Source organism: Salvelinus fontinalis, chromosome 2 (assembly GCF_029448725.1).
Source record: "Salvelinus fontinalis isolate EN_2023a chromosome 2, ASM2944872v1, whole genome shotgun sequence".
NCBI lineage: Eukaryota > Metazoa > Chordata > Actinopteri > Salmoniformes > Salmonidae > Salvelinus > Salvelinus fontinalis.
This window is the reverse complement of record NC_074666.1, coordinates 28,786,726-28,809,658: the sequence shown is the minus strand read 5'-3', so window position 1 is coordinate 28,809,658 and position 22,933 is coordinate 28,786,726. Positions and strand designations below refer to the sequence as shown.

Genomic DNA, 22,933 nt, shown 5'->3' with positions numbered 1-22,933 from the left:
TTCACCCAGCACAATGTAACATCGATAAGCTTGGGCTATTACATGAACATTTCCTGTACCCATCATGAGGTTGCTTCAACCTAGCTTGTGAATGAAAGTTTACAATGTATGTGCACAGGTTGAGAGAATTTTGAGTAGTCAAGGTTACAGACAGTGACACATTCAATAGCGCCTTGAACACTCTTGCCTGCATCTACAGTAGCTGATCTAGGGTGTGATCATCAGTCCAACAGTTGTAAATGAGAGCTATTATTGGACAAATTCAGTTATGTTCATTCCCGTTTCGTTACGTTTGTTTCCATTTAAGAAGCGTTTTTCAACAGAATCTGCGGAATGAATACACCACAATCACACGGGAACAGTTCACTTTCATAGCAGCCACATAAAAACAGCATGAACATTTTGCTCATGTATATATAATTTCTTCTCACAACTATCTACGTGCTCTCCTCCTCTCACCTCGTCCCTTCACTTGTAGACTTCAGTGCACAACACATCAGCTGTCTGTGACCAGGCAAATAAAACTTTCCAAGCCAAACCTTCATATCATGACAGCTAAACGCTACACACAGCCTACATCATTGTCAAGTCATAGTCAACTAGAACTGACGTGTTAGTAAACCCACTACAATCATGCAGTACAGTGTAAAGTCAAAAAATGGTTTAGCAGTTACACAGGCAGGACCCGGTGGCAAGAAATTAATTAAACCAAAAGCTTGCCTTGACTTGGAAGAGTTCTAGTGTTGGATAGCCATAGCCAGCTAGCTAACATAGCATCCCTCTTTGTTTGAGTAGGCTGAGCTAGCTAGCTGCATAAGCAGTTTAGCAGTTACACCGGTCGGCCCCGGTGGCAATAAATGAATAAAACCAAATGTTTACCTTGACTTGGAAGAGTTCCAGTGTTGGATAGCCATAGCCAGCTAGCTAATATAGCATCCCTCTGTTTGAGCCTGGTGTACACTAAACTTGCTAGCTGCATTGGCTAGCTAATTGAAAGTTTAAAAAAAATACAACCAAATACAGCTAGCTCTCTCTCTTGCTCCTCCTAAATTTTGGAAGAAATTAATTTGTAAAAAACTGTTCAACTCTTGTCTTTCTCTCTCTTTGAGTCAACTACTCACCACATTTAATGCACTGCAGTGCTAGCTAGCTGTAGCTTTCAGTACTAGATTAATTCAGAGATTAATTCTCTGATCCTTTGATTGGGTGGACAACATGTCAGTTCATGCTGCAAGAGGTCTGATAGGTTGGAGGACATCCTCCGGAAGCTGTCATAATTACTGTGTATATCACGTTTCAGGTAAGACCCAAATGCAGAAGTAACAGTGTTTATTACAGTAACAGGGGCAGGTAAACGACAGGTCAAGGCAGGCAGGGGTCGATAATCCAGAGTAGTGACAAAAGCACAGGATGGCAGGCAGGCTCAGGCAGAGGGGCAGGCAGGTGGGCTCAGAGTCAGGACAGGCAAAGGTCCAAACCAGGAGAGCGAGAAAAAGAGAGACTGAGGAAAAGCATGCAAATACAGTATGTCTTGACAATTAACTCACAGTGTAAAGCACCAAGTTCCTGACATCTACCACCACTTTCACTGTAAGTTCAAATCCCTCAGGGAGTGATCCTTTTTCCTTCTAAATTTTGATTTTCAATTGCAGTCATCACCTTGAAAATTAAGATTAAGAATAAAGATTTCTTCAGCCTTGTTCACAAACACTGCTAGGGCCTTAAAATCATACAGTATTATAATACATATATTGATTGCATAGTTGTGTATACCTAAATGTAGGCCTATATATTTTTATATGCATTTTTGTAATTATGTACTTAGTTATTTGACTTCAGGACCAAGAGTGGAGTGACATTTCCTTAAAAAAACTTACCCTAAATGGGTTTTGAACTCAACGACTGTCTTAGCGGACTGTGCCACCAACCAGTTATGGTAGTTGGGTGAAAAAATGCAAGCACTTGACAAGACTACCATCGTCTTTGATTTCGTTTTACGATGGATGTAGCTACGTATAATCCTTGTAGATGTTATTTTTTTGTAAAAGCACATAGATGTGTACGAAACGGTAAGCAAAAACATGGAATTCTGTTATATATCCAGAAATGTGCATTACGGCCTTTTGAATTTTGTGTAACATCAGTAGCATTATCAAGGAAGCATCATGCAAATTAGGGCTGCCAAACAGTTAACATAATTAATTAATGATGATATGATATTACGGTTTGTTTCCATATGACTGGTTTCACATTCATCTCTGGGGATCATCTAAAACAATTGCTAAAGGTATTTAGAATCCCCTTCTCCAAACGAATTACTCATTTACCTAGCTCTTATCAATAGCTCATAAATTTTAATGTTTTTCATGGCATTTTCACCATAAACAACACAAAAGTCACTGTAACATACATCTATTAATGCTCCCAATGTTCAAGTAGGCCTACTTCCTCTGATCAATGTTCTTGAAGTTAAACACTTGCGTGCAAGCGCGCACACACACACACACACACAGTACGTCCAATCGGCCTCACAACTGCATACCACATGTAACCACACCAGCCCAGGACCTCCACATCCAGCTTCTTCACCTGCGGGATTGTCTTAGAAAAGCCACCTGGAAAACTGAGGAGTATGTCTGCCTGTAATAAAGCCCTTTTGTGGGGAAAAACTCAATCTGATTGGCTGGGCATTGCTGCGCCCCTGCCCAGTCAAGTGAAATCCATAGATTAGGGCCTAATGAATTTATTTCAATTGACTTATTTCCTTATATAAACTGTAACTCTGTAAAATTGTTTAAATTGTTGCATTTATATTCTTGTTCAGAATGTTAGGAATTCCACAGAAGATATTAACAACAGACCAGCTAGGTCTGAGTTTATGTAAAATATAATAGCTATGGCTTTTAGATCTAGCCTAGGCTACTTATCCATGTTCTTCAACTTGAACTAGTCACAAGCTGCTACCTCTACAATTGGGATAACTTGCCAAATCTTTTGATCTGAGAACTAAAAGTTTTCCTTCAAAATTGTTCTTCAAAATTTGCAGGCATAGTGAACCAAAATAGACTAACAGCACTACCTGAAAAGGTATCTGTGCGTTAGAGACCTGCCTAACGGTTTCCACTAGTCACAGTAAAAATTGGCTATATCGAGAGAAAAATGGGGGAACGAATGGTTTTTGGTCTTAATTTAAGGTTAGGCATAAGGTTAGTGTGGTTAAGGTTATGTGTAAAAACAGATTTTAAGAAAATAAATGGTAAAAATAAGCAGGGCTTGTGGAAACTAGTGACGACCCTCTAACGCCGAGAAAGCCCAGATTCAAACTCACCAGCTCTGCAACCATTATAATGCCAAAATACGTTCTTTGATCACCAAATATATGGAGTTTCGGTGCGCAACTATCTTAATTTTGTCCCATTACGGCCGGTATGTACTTCCAAAATACTGTGTGCTGAATAGTCATTTATTTCCGGCTGCTTGTAAAAATAAATGTACACCTTTTTTGCAAGTACATACCGGCCGTAACGGGAGTAAATTAAGATAGTTGCTCACCGAAACTACATATTTGGTGATCAACGAACACATTTTTACATTATAACGCTTGCAGAGCAGGTGAAGAGGAGTTTGAATCTGATATTGTGGAGCGTTAGAGAAGGAGTTCTGAGCATTCGAGAAATCTAGATTCGTTTACCGCTACCGAGCCTGTCATGTGCTGTGTTTAAAATGGTCCGTGCGGAAACACGTGCGCTTAAAAAGGTCAGTGCAACCCGCAATTCGGGGGTTCCAGCATGTGGGCATTCCTGCATCTACAAGAACACACCAACATCTTTATGCTTGTGTGACACTTTTGATATTCTGGATTTCCCCTGATTGTGGGATTAAAATGTGGGTAAAAATGGAAATAAAAGTATTATCTGATTTTTTTCAGGGACAAAGGACACTGTCTACCGCTGTACTAGCTAGCTACCACTGTTGCCCCCAGCTCCTGTGTACCGGAGTCCTTTTTGCTAGCTAGATATAGCTAGCACAGTGTCGCCCCGCCTGCTTTGTAACGGAGACTCCTACTAGCTTGCTAACACATAGTGTCTTTCGCTCCTGCCTGCCGAACATCTGCCCTCCCTGTCTTTACCAGAACTGCAGGAATACAGTGCCAGAAAGGCGAAAGCGATGGACACTGTCTACCGGTTTACTAGCTAGAGAGCTAGCTCTTCTTCTGTGGGGTTTGTTGGCATCCAACGTTATAGTGCAACACCACTACCTACCGTACTGGAAAGCCCCCACCTCCTCCCTGCCCACCGGAGTCTTAGCTTAAAAATGGACCAATAAAAGTGTAAAGAGGGGTTCCTGCAAATGCAGGAATGCCCACATGCAGGAACGCCCCGGTTTGCAGGCCGCAGTTGCAGCCTTCTCATTAATGGCATCCAAAAACATCACGCCATTAAAAATGTTGCGTGTTATTAACGCTTTAACTTTGACAGCTCTATTCAAAATATATCGGCACACTCCAGCACATTCCACTTATCAAGACCATTGGTAACAAACTAATCCAAGCAGTTGGATGGTTTAACATTCTCCCTCTGGTGGCCAACTTGACCTTTAACAAATGCAATCGATGATAGCTCTACCGTTTAAAGTATAGGATAGGTTAATTAATTATTTAGTTACCAGATTTAATTATCTGCTCAGCATCGTGGCTAATTGTGCCAGGTTTTCCTATGAGAAAAGCTAGTAGCTATCCATTTAAGACCAATGGCTTAAACCAATGGTTTTAGCAAAAGCGTTGGACCGGTGGTTTTCCTCTGGGCTAAAGAAATGTACGAACTGCTGCATATTAACATCCTCATGGATGTATCATGTCAAAATAAAGCCCAAACAAAATTACAGAGGACTGACAGTGTTGGACCATTTCATTTCCTCTTGACTATTTCCTCATCAAAATGCTGCATATTAACAACATTGTACTGCTGTTGAACTCAAAGCTGAGAGAAGGATTGTGATGTGTGTTGACTATGTTCCATCTTTGTGGAAGATTAATCCACCGAAGGGGGGCAGGGGGAAAACCGGACCACAAGGACCTGAGTGAGAACATGGCTGCCACTCAAGGACTCAGCCACATGATTGTGGAGTGCAAGAAATTATTCCAGGTATTATACATAATATATGCACAGTCCTTGAAGTAAAACAATCTCTTTTCTGAATAGGATGATCCCTCAGAACAATCAATCTCTAACGAAACACCACCCACATGCATTGACTATTTATTGTCCAAAAAATGTGAGCCATTTGAAGAGTGGTTTATTTTTAGAAAGCATTTATTTAAGAATAAATGAAATAGACATGGTTTCACAGTTTACAGTGTATAGAGTAAATGCTATGTCGGATATGAACTTGATGTACTTTCACAGAGGAATTCAGTAGGCTGCTCTATATGCACTGTACATGACAACCGCTTTATATGTATTTTTATTAATTAAAAAAATAACCCAGTTGACCTCTAATTTGGTGCGACAGATCCCTCATGAGATGATGCTGCAGTCGCGGAACTCCTATGTCGCAGCAGATGCCCAACCACTCCCTCTACACGGCTTGGGCCTGAACATGAAGGGCGAGCCTGTGGATTACAGAGCCTACCTGGAGGATAATATCCAGGCTCTACTGCGGGAGTCCACAGAGAAGAGCAAAGGATGGCACAGCGCCCTGGGCCCAGAAAACACAGAGCTGACATACAAGAAGGTACTGCTCAGTGACACTGCTGCATACTGATACTATGCTGTCTGTTATCATACAAAACCAGAATGTACTGCTCAATAACACACTAGTGCAGAGGTCGGCAACAGGCGGCCCGTAGGCCAAAACCGGCCTGCAAGTGATTTTATTGGGCCCCAAAATTTTTTGCTATGATTTTAGTTTTTGGTCAACATTTTTTTTTGCTTTAGGAAGTCTGTTCCCAAGTATTCCCACAAATAAAAGAGACATATGTGATCATGTCTCAATGTTATCAAGGTATGAAATTAGTGTTATTTTCAAATACAATCTCTCTTTGGGCTTAGTTGTGGTCAATTTGCAGTGTACACATTTTATAATTATTTTCTACCCCCCAGACCATTCGCTCCGACAACAATCAGCTCGCAGCTGGATCTAGTTGCCTCCCCCTGCACTAGTGCATACTAATATTAATGTTGTCTGCAGGTCATTCAATCACAGGTCCATGTTTGTCAATGTTGTTATATTGAAGATACATTTTGCTTTGATTTTACCCTGCATTGTCACAACAGTATGGCCTTCAATCATTGTATGATTGGAAAATGTTTAATTTACTTTTTTTACCTGAAGCCTCCATGGATAATTTAATTTACCATTTGGCATAGCTTCTTTGGCTGTTAGAATGAAGTAAATTCTGTCCATTTTGAAGAGTGATGGCATGTTAGCTCGCTTGTTAAAGCTACAGTATACTTTTCAGTCCTGAACAATAATTTCACAATCCATTTGTTCTATTCAGGTAGGGGACGGTCATCCCATCCGTCTTTGGAAAGTGACCACCGAGATCGAGGCCCCGCCCCAGACAGTGTTGCACAGAGTTCTGCGTGAGCGCCACCTGTGGGATGACGACCTGCTCCACAGCCATGTAATCGAGGCTCTAGAGAACAACACAGAGGTGTATCACTATGTGACAGACAGCATGGCACCTCATCCCCGCAGGGACTTCGTAGTGCTGAGGTACGCATGGAGGACGAGATTAGCTCATCAATAATTGTTTGTCTTGCCTGGGGCTCTATCCAAGGCTTCATTTGGAGACATTGGTGGAAGGGCAGAGGGGCCAGAAGCCGATCATACATATGTCTGCCCTTTTCGCAGGGGTAGTCAAGTTGTCAGTTCAGTAAGGTGCGGTATTAAAGGCCCAGTGCAGTCAAACATGGTTGGAATAATACTGTGAAATTGTGAAACTTATGATAATGCCATTTTAGTGTTAGATCTGTTGAGAAGACTGCCTGTTTTGGTGGGATGGAGTTTTGGCCTTCCATGGGGATATCAATATGTTGTAAATTAGTTAATACACCAATAGTAAAGAGAGTTCCAAACCTCTCTGCCAATAACAGCAAATGTTTTGTTTTCCCTTTCCCACTCAGACCACTCCTAGAGAGTTCATGACATTTTCACCATAAACAACACAAAAGTCACTGTAACATACAGCTATTAATGCTCCCAATGTTTAAGTAGGCCTACTTCCTCTAATCAATGTTTTTGAAGTTAAACACTTGTGTGCACACGCACACACACACACACACACACATCCTCAAGTACTGTTAAAGCTTCAGGCATTCTAAATGAGTGTTCTCCTAATTTCTGATTGGAGGGTTGACTATAAGAAAGAATAACTGGCTCTTGTTTGAGAAATTGCCCTTTGCTAAGAATCTATTTTGTTTCTTTTATTACCATTTTAACTGAAAACAATCACAGTAAGGTACTTAATTGTAACCCAGAAATGATTTCATATTGAGATGAAAACTGCTGCATTGGATCTTTACATCTTGCCTCAGGCTGTTGATTTGAACCAAAGATGACAGTAATGACCCTTGCTGTATTTTTCTCCTGCTTAGGCGGTGGTGTAGTGACCTTCCTCAGGGCCTGTGTCTGCTAGTGTCCTCCTCTGTGGACCATGACAATGTGCACCTGGAGGCAGGGCTACGGGCAGTGCTGCTCACCTCACGGGTCCTGATTGAGCCCTCAGGGATGGGCCGGTCCAGGCTGACGCATTACTGCAGAGCAGACCTCAGGTACGGATCTAGCTTCTCATCTATGCATTCATTTCCATTGGACTGGACTCATGTATTTCAATGATGATTTAAATGGCTAATTGATTAACTGCCTATGAACATAGTCGGTACATAGTTCATCTATAAATAGCCCACCCAATCTACTTTTCTGCTCTTTTGCACACTAGTATCTCTACTTGCACATCATCATCTGCTCATTTATCACTCCAGTGTTAATCTGCTAAATTGTAACTACTTCGCTACTATGGCCTATTTATTGCCTACCTCCTCACACCATTTGCACACACTGTATATAGACTTTCTTTTTTGCTGTTGTGTTATTGACTGTACGCTTGTTTATTCCATGTGTAACTCTGTGTTGTTGTTTGTGTCGCACTGCTTTGCTTTATCTTGGCCAGGTCGCAGTTGTAAATGAGAACTTGTTCTCAGCTAGCTTACCTGGTTAAATAAAGGTTAAATAAAAAATACAATAAAAAACAACATGTTGACCTAGATCTCATGCAATTAATTTGGAACTTTCAAACATTGGCATAATTACCATTCAAATAATTATGCAACATAAACATGTTGTGTGAAAGCTCTAAAAAAAAACTCTAATTCCATTGACATTTCCTTCTGAGGAGTGGGGGTACCCCCCCTGCTATTGAATTGTGTAACTGTATACGAATTTCTTATTTGACCCTTTGTTGTAATTTTTCAGGGGACGATCACCTGAGTGGTACAACAAAGTGTTTGGCCATCTCTGTGCGGTGGAGGTTGCTAGGATACGGGGCTCCTTCCCTGTGCTGACAGTGAAAGGAACCGAGACAAAGCTTTGAACTTTGAGAAGGACCGCCGGCCCACTTGAGACACGTGCTGCCTACAGCACACAATGACTCAAATGAAAGGTGCCTATCTGTAGCATTATATTACATCTGCCTGATAAACTCTCCAGTGTCATCAACAGGGGACTGTCAGGATGTGGACTCTCACTCAGATTGCACTGATGCCCCATGAGGAGCCACTGATGTCAGCAATATTTACAAATCTAAACCAGCCTATGCATTAACTGACCCTAAAACATTAAAACGTACCTTGAAAAAAATTAAATAGACAGTTTCTTTATGCAAAAGCCATTATTTTGAAAGCTTTATGAGTCCCACCGCGACATCCATGCGATTTGGACTTTTTATCCCTTTAACATCATGTGTTTGAGCTACAGATTTCTGGGTTGTATTATTTGATTCATCTATTTCTTCTGCGTCTGTGTGATTAACGGGGCTGAGCTAGAGCGGAGTCTGTGAGACTGGTGGATCCCGAAAGGGCCCGGGGCCGGATCTTTTTACAAAGTAAGAGAAAGTCCGAATGGTTTGAGCTACACTATTAAAAGCTATCTATGAAAAGCTGCGATTCTCACAAATACACACATGTAACATGTTTTGCTTTATGACACACAAGCTACACAACAGGTGTTAGAAGGTAAGGGGTTCTTCTACATAGAAGATCATAGGAAATCCCAGGACATAGCGTCTATAATGCTGTAATAAGCACACATAGTTGCTGTCACAAACTCCAAACTCCACAAAGTTGTCACTGACTAGTTGGATATTAATTTCCCACTGAGCAAACCATTTCTGTGCTTACAGCATTCATATCAATTCATTTTTATCCGGTTTTTGCTTTGGCTTTAATTTTTTTATTGACTTTTGACAATAAAACACATGAATGCAACTGTTTATGTCACATTGTTGCCCTGGTTGCCCTGAAAAGAAAATGGTTAAACGCTTAATTGTGAAGCAAAATATAAAGGCTGGACTAGCAGATAAATGAAAGCTGATATTTGCTGGTGTCTCGGGACTGAAAGGGTTAATGCTGACTTATCAAAACTTATGGCGATGATGCCAAAATGCCATGGAATGTTTTTAGCTGCAACTAGCTTTACACAATAATTCAGGAGAGCTCTATAGAAACCATTCATGTTTGTACTGTATGCTATGCAATTTCTTCATGATAAATTCACAGAGCTAATATATTTTACTATTGTCATTAGATGTGTCTCAAACTTGAGAATGGCACCTTACCTTGCTATTTCAATAGCTAGCCTCAGTGTTGATAATGCAAACATACTTAGATGTTAGAGAGAAAAGGGTTTGTTACTGAGGCTCCTTAGTGGGTGGTAGTGTGTCTTAAAACACTGCATTTTCAGGCCTTGCTTCAGCCCTACATTCTCAGTAACTGTTTATTTTACTCAAGTGTTTATCATAAGAGGGGGCTTTACTCTGGACTTACTGTTATGTCTCTTATTTTTTCTCTTCTCTTTAAAAGACTAACTGGTTAACCTCCTCTCACTCTAATTTAGCTATTGCTTAGCTGCTGATTTATAGGGATCATTCTTCTTCCTCAGATCTTCAGAAATGTAGAAATAGGAACAGAGCCACTTGTGAAATAGGCAAACATCTGTCCACCAAGCACCAAACTATAAGATATAAGCATGGAGCGCAAACATTTGCATAATTCACGCTTTGATGTCAATTTAAGATTTATTCATGAGTAATTGCTTGTGTCAGGATTTGCGATCACAATGAGAAGGGACAAGGATCATGACACGCTCAAAAGTGGACAGACAACCTGAGCTTTAGACAGCGTTTGTGTAGATTGCTTCATTACTGTGTGTGTCTGCAGTATTATTGTATTTTATTGTGTCTCAGTAATCCGTGTTTTATTTATGTCTGTATGAATGAGTCTTTGTATGAGTCACAGGAATGTGACTACCTCTGTCTGTACAGAATCGAACCATTGACGTATTTTTCTGTTGGGCATTATGTACAGGAATGATTTTTAATTAGATCTAATCTTAATCTGAGTTATGCAATGGGTGGAAGTGCAATGACTGAATGCAATTAACTTTTTTCAGTGTTTTCTTATGCATATGCTTTACATACATACATTAATAGCCCGTACACTTAAATGGGATTACTCCCACTGAATAACTAATGCAATGAACATAATTTAAACAATTGTGGGGAAGAAATAGCCATAAACACAAGTATTACATATCTGTGAACTACAGGGTAGTTTTGAGTGAATACCTTTTGTAACATAACTGGCCATTGTATTGTACTCAATGAAGCAGTTGTAAATAACTTGCATTTTAGCCCACAACAATGTGTTCATCTTATTTGTCTCATCTATTACTATTTACTCTTCCTTTACTACCTATTTGTATTATACTGCTCTGACTGTAAAATAGAGTAGAAAATCAATAAACAAATATTGAAAAACGAATGAATGTTATTTTGAGTTCCGGCTTTGTGAAATATGTCATTTCTCTCCCAACCCCCCCCCCCACCTTTTTCACCTTCATCATTTGTTTCCATTTGTCACAGTTGAGCTTCAGAGGCAAGTAGTAACATTGCATCTGAATGTCAAATGTATCAACCCAAGTAAATGTCACACCCTAAAACCCAAAACACCTCACTCATTTACACCTTTTCAATTCCATATATTTTTTCATTTTTTTTTTAAATTAGACACTTATACAATACAATTTGTGTAATATCAATTGTGTATGCCAAATAATTTGTGATTCTGCACATCTGTGTTTACAATAACTGTATTCACACAAAACATTTGTTAATAAATTGGTTCGCAGAAAACATGTTCTCTTGCTGGTAAAGAATGATTACAAGAATACATCTCTCCCCCTATCAAATAAGGACATGTGTAGCCAAACCTCCTCCTGGAGAGCCTCTCAGTATGCAGGCTTTGCTCAAGCCCTGCTCAAACACACTGATCCTACTTATCAGAAGCTTAGCCAGATCTTGATGTTTTAAATTTAGTGTGTTCCAGAAGAGCTGGAAAAAAAGCCTGCATACCCAGGCAGTAGCTCTCCAAGAGGAGAGCTGTTGGCCAGCTCCCTGACTGAGAGGGTCCTTTTCGTTAAGGGGGAGCGCTGGGGTTCTGGTAAACTTCAGATACTTTTTGGGATGTTTCCCTGAGCCCAGCCTGTTTACACTTGGCCTTCAAGCAGAGTTTGAGTTTCTCCTGGAAGGAGCTGGCAGTGATGGTGTATAGAATGGGGTTTAGGGCACTATTGATGGGCAGGATGAAGATCACCACCCATAGAACGATCGTTCCTGGAGGACAGGGAGGATGAGGAGGAGGAGAGGGTGGAGGAGGAGCCGGAGGAAGAGGACGAAGAGTTCACAAAGATTAAACATAATGATAGCAATTTAATTGTAGTAATCATGTAACCACATGTATCTGGTTTACCTGCTATTTCCACTCGTAAAAGGGAGAGGATCTTTAGGATGAATATAGGTGTCCAACACATGGCATCTGTGAAAACGATGAAGAAAAACCTCTTGGCTATAGAGACCTCCTTGTTGTAGACAGACTGTCTTGCTGTCTTGGCTGTTTTCTGTACAGAGTAAAACATGCTGGTGTAGGAGAAGACGATCATGATGAATGCAAAGAGATTCAATCCTGAAAGACAAAATGTGAAAAGCATGCTTTCATTACACTTTACAATATACCCGTCTTAACATATGTATTGAATAAAACAAAATTATGACAGTAAAACCACAATTCTCTTAAAGGTATTGCATAATTTGCTGAAATTTGGTATCAATTGTTTCTCATGGAAATTTGAACTGATTGGAACTGACTATAACTAATTGGTATATAATAAGTCTAGCTGAGATCTAAGATGATAATGATGAGATTATAAACCCTTTTTTTCATGGCAGTTTCATGTCGCCCCAGGGAAATACATGGAACACAATCCAAGGCCTGTGCAATTTCAACCTCATCTTATATTATCCCCATTATCTTGTTGATTCACCACCATCAGAGCTGATTCCTATCCCAGTGAGCACAATACAATTTCAAACAAAAGTACACATTTTCAACCAAAAATATGTATTTTCAGCGTATTTTTTTTATTGTGTTAGATGAATGTTCCTCTTACCCAGAAATATTCCAGTGGAGTAGCATCGGGCCCCTGGTTTCTCCATCTCATCTGAGTGAAGTGGAAAACACACTCCATTCCTGCCGTAGTAATTCCCGAACGTCTGCTTGTCCCATAAGGGAATGACGGCAATAATGAAACCCAGGACCCAGATGAAGATGAGATAGCAGAGCGTCTGTTTACGTCCGGCTCTGTAGTTGTGGAAGGGGAACACAATGCACAGGTACTTCTCCAGAGTCATGTAGGTCAGAAGCATGACTGACACCTCAGTGGACAGCATGGCCAGACAGCCAATCAACTGGCACTGCAGGCTCTCCATCCACAGCTGGGCATGTCTGTTGTACTCTCCACAGTACTTGATGTCAAACGCACCGATGAAGAACAGATAGACTCCCATGAGGCAGTCAGCACCTAACAGATATAGCATGGATTTCAGGGATCTTAGTAAGTATACTTTGTTATGAGAGGAGTTTTATGAATCTCAATAAATAATGAGTTACCTAAGTACAAGGTAATGAGAAGTGATTGCTGCCCTCCTTGTGGTGAGGTATTCTACTCACAGCACAGTGATATGATGGCCATGGTGTGGTGCTGGTTTTCAGATGCAATGCAAGACCTCAGGCAGATCACAAAAATGTTGCCGAAGCAGATGATGAAGGCCACCACCCACACAAAAACACGAAGGATGATGTTCGCAAGAAGATTCTCAAATGTTGAAATTCCGTCAGTGTTTGGCTTGCAACTTCGCACATTAGGAGAGTAGCCACAGTATTCAAATTTCTTAAAATAACTGGGTCAGGAAAAAGATTTAAAAAATATCACAATTAATCACCTTCGAACAAACTTCTGAAGTTTTACTTTTATCTTGATATGTTTGACAGTTTATGAAGAGAGATTATCTAACAAATGGATACAGTTATACAGAGTCCTAAACTGCCCTCTAACTAGGCTTTGGTGCTTTATATGCAGTGTGGACCTGACCTGTGGTGACTAAACTTTATTGTTGATTAAACATGATTTGTAGTAACAATACCTCACTGTACACCAAGCAACTGTTAGGAGTCCATTTACTGTATAATGGCCTAATTAAGCCTTTATAAACTGCTAACAAGTCGCTGATCCACTAATTTGTAAGTAGCTTAACAAACACAAAAAGTCCTGTATTATGCATGCACAAGAAGCAATGAATTCATTACTTGTTGGTAGGTAATTGGCAATGAATGTTTAGACATTTACGCATGCTATATTTATTCCGTGTTTTTACCCTGCAAAGTAAGCTTATAACACTATTAAATGAATTAAATCCCAATTAGAAGCTTCTACATGCTTACTGTTTATACAGTATTAAATAAAATGTTGTTGACATAAGAATAATAAATGAAGACAGAGTATATACTCACATATGGGACAAGTTGCTAAGAGAGCGAAACATCTGAATACTGATGTTTGGTATTTCAACCTCCTCTATACTCCTGAGGGGAGAAAAAACGTTACTCTTTCTCCAATTCCCTAAAGCTAGTAGACCATGACACATACGTACTGTATGAAATAAAAACTATTACTTACAGGGATTGCAAATTGACAAACATGTCAAACTGATCATCATAGATATGAGTTAGAGGGTTATTTGAGATGTTCCTGAGAGAAGAGGGAGGACATCAATACAGAGCAGATAATATCACTTTGATTTATCACCCCTGTCTCTGTGGTCAACATGGCCTCAAGGCCAGGTTGATGGAAGACTCATTGAACAGTAAAGTTAATAAACTGCAACTCAACAATATAAAGTTAGCAGTTCTCCTACTTGATCGTACAAAGTGGATCAAACACTTTCAGGAAATCCATTCTAAGTAACAATAACATCTTTCAAAATAGTATATACACTGAGTACACAACACATTAAGAACACCTGCTCTTTCTATGACATAGACTGACCAGGTGAATCAAGGTGAAAGCTATGATCCCTTATTGATGTCACTTGTTAAATCCACTTCAATCAGTTTAGATGAAGGGGAGGAGACAGGTTAAAGAAAGATTTTTAAGCCTTGAGACAATTGAGACGTGCTATTCAGAGAGTGAATGGGAAAGACAAAAGATTAAAGTGGCTTTGAAAGGGTTGGCAGGTAGCCTAATGGTTAAGCACGTTGGGCAAGTGACTGAAAGGTTGCTGGTTTGAATCCCTGAGACCTGGTTTGGATCTATGTGCCCTTGAGCAAGGCACTTAACCCTAATTCCCCTGGATAAGAGCATCTGCTGAATGACCAAAATGTAAATGGGTATGGTAGTAGGTGTCAGGCGCACCGGTTTATGTCAAGAACTGCAACGCTGCTGGGTTTTTCATGCTTAATAGTTTCCCGTGTGTATCAAGAATGGTCCACCACCCAAAGGACATCCAACTGTGGGAAGCATTTGAGTCAACATGGGCCAGCCTCCCTGTGGAATGCTTTCGACACCTTGTAGAGTCCATGCCCCGATGATTTGAGGCTGTGCTGAGGGTAAAAGCAGGGGGTGCAACTCAATATTTGGAAGGTGTTTTTAATGTTTGGTATACTCAGCGTATATTAGGGCTAGGATTCAAATAGCAATTGGATATACTCACAACTGTTTTAGGTTTAGAAGATTTCTAAACATAGTTGAGGAGAACTCCTCAAATTTGTTTACAGATACGTCCCTGGAATGATAAAAAAATATTTTCAACAATGAAATACATGACTGTATTTGGACATTTTACAACATTATTTTACCCATATAATGTTGTGTTAAGTAGAGTTAACTCACAGGTCTATCAGGTTTGGCATTCCAAAAAAGATTCCCTCCTCAATGGTTTGTACTCTGTTTTTTCGAAGAGCCCTGCAAAATAAATGTCCCTGTAAGTGGTAATTGTTATTCAAGAACCTACTAACTAGACCAATTACATGACTTGAATAGTAGTAGGGCCTGCAATAATTTACATACACTGCTTGTTAGATTTTATTTGGAGTTGAATCTGGATAGTAGGTATATCCTAAAGAAATTGGGTACTAATTTACATAAAAGCAAAACAAATTCTTTCCTCCCACTAATACCTATCAAACTCAATTTGATGTGTTGCTACTCATCCCTCACCAGAGGAAATCCAGTCCAGCCTCAATAATCGCACATCGAATGTGGATCAAGTGTTCAAGTGTTCGTCTGCTGGTTCGGCCACTGTGTTTTAGGGACCACTCAAAATTTTTCACCTGATTCTGCAATTAAAATTGGTGCGCACTCTGCAAATTACATTTAGAGGTGATAAGTACTCTCCACCAGCACACGCTATTGGTATCTGGGCACTTCTCAAATGCATACTCCGTGTGTACGTATTTTGAAGCAGGCATCGATGCAAGCTTAACGGAAAGTATGCACAGAAATATGATGCAACCACGTAAAAATCATTGGCAGATATTATTTGAGCGGAAGCGAGAGAAAATACACTCTGACTTCGGAAAAAAATGTTGCCTATTCACGTCTTATATGTTGCCTGACAACAATATTTTATCTTGATGTGTTAATAAATACAGTTTATTAGGAATGTATTCAGACCTGTTAACTTTTTCCACATTTTGTTATGTTACAGCCTTATTCTAAAATTGATAAAAAATGGATTTTTCTTCCTCAATCTACACAAAATACCACATAATGACAAAGCAAAAACAAGTTTTTGGAAATGTTTGCAAATGCAAATGCAAAAAAACAATACAAATGGATGCATCATATTTACATAAGTTTTCAGACCCTTTACTCAGTACTTTGTTGAAGCACCTTTGGTAGCGATTACGGCCTTGAGTCTTCTCGCTACAAGCTTGGAACACCTGTTTTTGGGGAGTTTCTCCCATTCTTCTCTGCAGATCCACTCAAGCTCTAGTCTCCCAGTCCCTGCCACTGAAAAACATTGCCACAGCATGATGCTGCCATCACCATGCTTCACCGTAGGGATGGTATTGGCCAGATGATGAGCGGTGCTTGGTTTCCTCCAGATGTGACGCTTGGCATTCAGGCAAAAGAGTATTGCTTTCATCAGACCAGAGAATCTTGTTTCTCATGGTCTGAGAGTCCTTTAGGTGCCTTTTGGCAAACTCCAAGCAGGCTTCCATGTGAGGAGTGGCTTCTGTCTGGCCACTCTACCATAAAGGCCTGATTGGTGGAGTGCTGCAGAGATGGTTGTCCTTCTGGAAGGTTCTCCCATCTCCACAGAAGAACTCTGGAGCCCTGTCAGATTGACCATAGGGTTCTTGCTCATCTCCCTGACCAAGGCCATTCTCCCCTGATTGCTCAGTTTGGCCGGGCGGCCAGGTCAAGGAAGAGACTTTGTGGTTCCAAAATTATCCATTTAAGAATGATGGAGGCCACTGTGTTATTTGCAACCTTCAATGCTGCAGAAATATTTTGGTACCCTTTCCCAGATCTGTGCCTCGACACAATCCTGTCTCGGAACTCTACGGACAATTCCTTCGACCCCATGGCTTGGTTTTTCTCTGACATGTGCTGTAAACTGTGGGGCTTTATATAGACAGACGCAATCGCGATCACACTGCACACTGCCCTAACCCATCTGGACAAGAGGAATACCTATGTAAGAATGCTGTCTCGACCCCGCCCTGTGCAACTGGGTCCTGGACTTTCTGACGGGACGCCCCCAGGTGGTGAGAGTAGGAAACAACATCTCCACCCCGCTGACCCTCAACACTGGGGCCCCACCACCCATGACTGTGTGGCCATGTACGCCTCCAACTCAATCATCAAGTTTGCAGACGACACTACAGTGGTAGGCTTGATTACCAACAACAACGAGACGGCCTACAGAGAGGAGGTGAGGGTCCTCGGAGTGTGGTGTCAGGAAAATAACCTCACACTCAACGTCATCAAACAAAGGAGATGATTGTAGACTTCAGGAAACAGCAGAGGGAGCACCCCCCTATCCACATCGACGGGACAGTAGTGGAGAAGGTGGAAAGTTTTAAGTTCTTCGGCGTACACATCACAGACAAACTGAATTGGTCCACCCACACAGACAACGTTGTGAAGAAGACACAACAGCACCTCTTCAACCTCAGGAGGCTGAAGATATTCGACTTGTCACCAAAAGCACTCACAAACTTCTACAGATGTACAATCGAGAGCATCCTGTCGGGCTGTATCACCGCCTGGTACGGCAACTGCTCCACCCACAACAGTAAGGCTCTCCAGAGGGTAGTGAGGTCTGCACAACGCATCACCGGGGGCAAACTACCTGCCCTCCGGGACACCTACACCACCCGATGTCACAGGAAGGCCAAAAAGATCATCAAGGACAACAACCACCCGAGCCACTAACTGTTCACCCCGCTATCATCCAGAAGGCGACGTCAGTACAGGTGCATCAAAGCTGGGACCGAGAGACTGAAAAACAGCTTCTATCTCAAGGCCATCAGACTGTTAAACAGCCATCACCAACATTGAGTGGCTGCTGCCAAAATACTGACTCAAATCTCTAGCCACTTAATAATTCAAAATTGTATGTAATAAATGTATCACTAGTCACTTTAAACAATGCCACTTTATATAATGTATACATATCCTACATTACTCATCTCATATGTATATACTCCACTCTATACCATCTACTGCATCTTGCCTATGCCGTTCGGCCATCGCTCATCCATATATTTATATGTACCTATTCTTTTTCATTCCTTTACACTTGTGTTAATAAGGTAGTTGTTGTGAAATTGTTAGATGACTTGTTAGATATTACTGCATGGTCGGAACTAGAAGCACAAGCATTTCCCTACACTCGCACTAACATCTGCTAACCATGTGTATGTGACCAATAGAATTTGATTTGATGTGTGCATTTCCAAATCATGTCCACTCAATTGAATTTACCACAGGTGGACTCCAATCAAGTTGTAGAAACATCTCAAGGATGATCAATGGAAACAGGATGCACCTGAGCTCAATGTCGAGTCTCATAGCAAAGGGTCTGAATACTTATGTAAATAAGGTATCTGTTTTTTAAAATATATATACATTTGCAAGCATTTCTAAAAACCTGTTTTCACTTTGTCATTATGGGTATTGTGTGTCGATTGATGAGGAAAATGTCTTATTTAATCTATTTTAGAATAAGGCTGTAACGTAACAAAATGTGGAAAAAGTGAAGGGGTCTGAATACTTTCCGTATGCACTATACAGTCGTGGCCAAAAGTTTTGAGAATGGCACAAATATAAGTTTTCACAAAGTCTGCTGCTTCAGTGTCTTTAGATATTTTTGTCAGATCTTACTATGGAATACTGAAGTATAATTGCAAGAATTTCATAAGTGTCAAAGGCTTTTATTGATAATTACATGAAGTTGATGCAAAGAGTCAATATTTGCAGTGTTGAACCTTCTTTTTCAAGACCTCTGCAATCCACCCTAGCATGCTGTCAATTAACTTCTGGGCCACATCCTGACTGATGGCAGCCCATTTTTGCATAGTCAATGCTTGGAGTTTGTCAGAATTTGTGGGTTTTTGTTTGTCCACCCGCCTCTTGACGATTGACCACAAGTTCTCAATGGGATTAAGGTCTGGGGAGTTTCCTGGCCATGGACCCAAAATATCGATGTTTTGTTCCCCGAGCCACTTAGTTGTCACTTTTCCCTTATGGCAAGGTGCTCCATCATGCTCCATCAAATTCAACTTATAGATGTACTGATTTACTTCAGGGTTAGGTTACAGTCTAATATAGTACTTATATGAAAAGGTATCGAACACACAATAATCCATCAAAATTGACCATTGTTCGTCACCAAACTGTTCCTGGATGGTTGGGAGAAGTTGCTCTCAGAGGATGTGTCGGTACCATTCTTTATTCATGGCTGTGTTCTTAGGCAAAATGGTGAGTGAGCCCACTCCCTTGGCTGAGAAGCAACCCCACACATGAATGGTCTCAGGATGCTTTACTGTTGGCATGACACAGGACTGATGGTAGCGCTCACCTTGTCTTCTCTGGACAAGCTTTTTTCCGGATGCCCCAGACAATCGGAAAGGGGATTCATCAGAGAAAATGACTTTACCCCAGCAGTCCAATCCCTGTACCTTTTGCAGAATATCAGTCTGTCCCTGATGTTTTCCTGTAGAGAAGTGGCTTCTTTGCTGCCCTTCTTGACACCAGGCCATCCTCCTAAAGTTTTCGCCTCACTGTGCGTGCAGATGCACTCACAACTGCCTGCTGCCATCCTTGAGCAAGCTCTGTACTGGTGGTGCCCTGATCCCGCAGCTGAATCAACTTTAGGAGACGGTCTTGGCGCTTGCTGGACTTTTTTGGGCGCCCTGAAGCCTTTTTCACAACAGTTGAACCACTCTCCTTGAAGTTCTTGATGATCCGATAAATGGTTGATTTAGGTGCAATCTTACTGGCAGCAATATCCTTGCCTGTGAAGCCCTTTTTGTGCAAAGCAATGATGACGGCACGTGTTTCCTTGCAGGTAACCATGATTGACAGAGGAAGAACAATGATTCCAAGCACCACCCTCCTTGACAGAGTGATCTCCAGCCTTGTCCTCATCAACACTCACACCTGTGTTAACGAGAGAATCACTGACATGATGTCAGCTGGTCCTTTTGTGGCAGGGCTGAAATGCAGTGGAAATGCTTTTGGGGGATTCAGTTCATTTGCAAGCAAAGAGGGACTTTGCAATTAATTGCAATTCATCTGATCACTCTTCATAACATTCTGGAGTATATGTAAATTGCCATCATACAAACTGAGGCAGCAGACTTTGTGAAAATTAATATTTGTGTCATTCTCAAAACTTTTGGCCACGACTGTACATGCTGTGTTCATTTTGGCATGTTTACCTGCCATCACAAACCCATAATATGTCAATAGGGCAAACTGGATAGGTACTACTGTTAGCTAGCCAGGTAGCCAATAAAGAATTATCAGCTAGCTAGCTACCCACAAATAATTGACGTCTACCCATTAGTTTTAGATCATTTTTGCCTGTTCATCTGTCTGGTTAGCTACCTTAATACGATTCATATACAGCTTGCTTGTGGCGAAATCCTGCACGAAGCCTTCACCATGCGCTGCCAATTTAAGAGGGCATCAGCAGTCAGAAAGAATAAAATTAAGATAGCTCTTCTGGCTCTCTGGGAGGGAGTTTTCGGCTGGCGCGGGAGTTTGACCACGGTGTTCAATGCTGCAGAAGTCTTGTTTATTTTCAGCGTGCTGAGTTTGTACAGTGTTTAACTCGAATCATCGGTGTTACCGCTCTAGACCGTGGTTGCTATCTTTTGGGACCACACCAGTTATTGATCGCATGGATTAGTAGCAACATTGTTTGCGAAGCTTTGACATACAAACAAACAAACCATCAGACAGACAGACAGTGTAACGGCAAGCCTGAAGTCAATAGCTAAGACCCTCTCTCTCTCTCTCTCATCTCTTTATCGCTCCAGTGCTTTTCACTGCAGCAGACTTTCTTTTTTTCAATGTGCTTCCCTTTGATGTTCAGTGTCGCTGGACTATTATTGCCATGCCAGAAGTATTTGGGTTGACATTTTACTTAAAAGGGAGGTTACTTGCAAGTTTGTGTATTGTTATTTGAACTGTATTGAGGTGGTGTGGTACTAATTACATATGGCCGAGAAGATTTTTTAAATTTTATGGCCTTTGTTTTGTCTATGAACACCCACACATTCATACCCTCTGCACTCCTCCACTAGGAGTTAATACAGATTATTGCAAATCCTCTAATGTTAATGACTGGGTTCTGTCTTGTAAATTGTTTATATGAAGTTGCCGTTCAATTGCTCTGCCATTATTATTGGTTGGGTTACCCCTGTGCTGGGATGTGTGTTTTTATATGGTGTGTCTTATCTTTTCTCTCCACTGGCTATCTGGCAAACAGGCTACACTATAGGCAGTCTCTTTTGCTGATGTGTGTGGGTCTGGTAGTGGTACTCTCTCTATCCTACTCTTTTCCTTTCGGCAGGGTTAATACCTGCATGGCATCCGAAAAAAATCTTTATCTTTACCTCTCTCTAACAATCCCGCTACAGAATTGAACAATCCCACTACAAGCTGATAGTTATTAAGTAAAACGTTTGCTTTGTGTATCTTGTTTTGTCTCTATTGCCATTGTCCTGGTTGGAAGAAGGTTCAGTGAATGGAGAGGTGCAGTGTCAGGTAATACAGTAGCGGAAATGCTAGTGCTTCTCAAATGTAGTGTTTTATGAGTTCTCCACACTCTGGTCCTCACAAGAACGTACTCAATGGAACATCCTCGGAGAATGCACTCGGAGCATGAGAGTATTAAGCATGGTAGTATGCATATTGAGAAATACCCAAAGAGTCTACCAGAGGATTTCCAGATTCTCGACCCCACATGACCTCCACCATCACCTTCAATTGAGAGAGCTAAAGCATGAAACACTAAGAATCTCACTGCCGATAGGTAGGCTGTTCCTTCTCTTGCTAGAACAAAAGCGGTACCTGCTGCTTGCTGACCTGGTAGCGGCGAACCTGATTCTACTTGTTAAATTGCAATAGAGAGAAATATTAGAGGCGTCTTTTTTGTAGGCACTAACTCTGCAATGGTTCGTTAAACAAAGTCTAGGGAGAACATGAATGGAGTTTTTATTGGGTTTTTAGATAAATGCCAAAAATAAGGTATGCAGTAAACACAGGTTCAAGAGATCTTATGTTTTGTTCTATGAGATAATCTTCATTAGCTTACGTCACTTTTTGTGAATTTGGAAGAATTTCTATCATTTATAAAAGCTTCATAAATTATAAAGGTCATGTTAACTGACTGCTATTATCTCTATTATTCTACAATGTAGAAAATAGTAAAACATCTCATGGAACAAAACGTGTTAACCTCAGACCTTACTTTCGGTGTTCATCCCAACCCCCCCCCCCCCGCCCCCCCTAGATTCTTCAAAGTAGTCACCCTTTGCCTTGATGAAAGCCTTGCACACTCTTGGCATTCTCTCAAACAGCTTCATGAGGTAGTCAATTGTAATGCATTTCAATTAACAGGTGTGCCTTGTTAAAAGTTAATTTGTGGAATTTCTTTCCTTAATGCGTTTGAGCCAATCAGTTGTGCTGTGACAAGGTAGGGGTGATATACAGAAGATGGCCCTATTTGGTAAAATACCAAGTCCATATTATGGCAAGAACAGCTCAAATAAGCATCATTACTTTAAGACATGAAGGTCAG

At 40.9% G+C, this 22,933-nt stretch overlaps 2 protein-coding genes across 2 annotated transcripts in view; one reads left to right on the top strand and one right to left on the bottom strand.

Moving 5' to 3' along the window:
• stard8 (StAR-related lipid transfer (START) domain containing 8) overlaps nt 1–11,039 on the top strand; it is a gene marked incomplete in the record, with an annotated part of 40,458 nt that extends 29,419 nt beyond the window's left edge. Inside the window, 5 exon segments of the mRNA XM_055869739.1 lie at nt 5,030–5,144; nt 5,512–5,733; nt 6,500–6,717; nt 7,599–7,775; nt 8,476–11,039. Of these exon segments, the coding sequence (XP_055725714.1) occupies nt 5,030–5,144; nt 5,512–5,733; nt 6,500–6,717; nt 7,599–7,775; nt 8,476–8,593 (850 nt within the window).
• The window catches only part of rxfp2l (relaxin family peptide receptor 2, like), a 29,665-nt gene continuing 16,159 nt past the window's right edge, over nt 9,428–22,933 (bottom strand). The window contains exons 11-18 of the mRNA XM_055869752.1: nt 15,502–15,573; nt 15,323–15,394; nt 14,290–14,361; nt 14,124–14,195; nt 13,284–13,513; nt 12,724–13,134; nt 12,027–12,239; nt 9,428–11,890 (exon numbers count right to left, since the gene is read on the bottom strand). Of these exons, the coding sequence (XP_055725727.1) occupies nt 11,694–11,890; nt 12,027–12,239; nt 12,724–13,134; nt 13,284–13,513; nt 14,124–14,195; nt 14,290–14,361; nt 15,323–15,394; nt 15,502–15,573 (1,339 nt within the window). The 3' untranslated portion in view covers nt 9,428–11,693. The remainder of the gene's footprint in view (nt 11,891–12,026; nt 12,240–12,723; nt 13,135–13,283; nt 13,514–14,123; nt 14,196–14,289; nt 14,362–15,322; nt 15,395–15,501; nt 15,574–22,933) is intronic.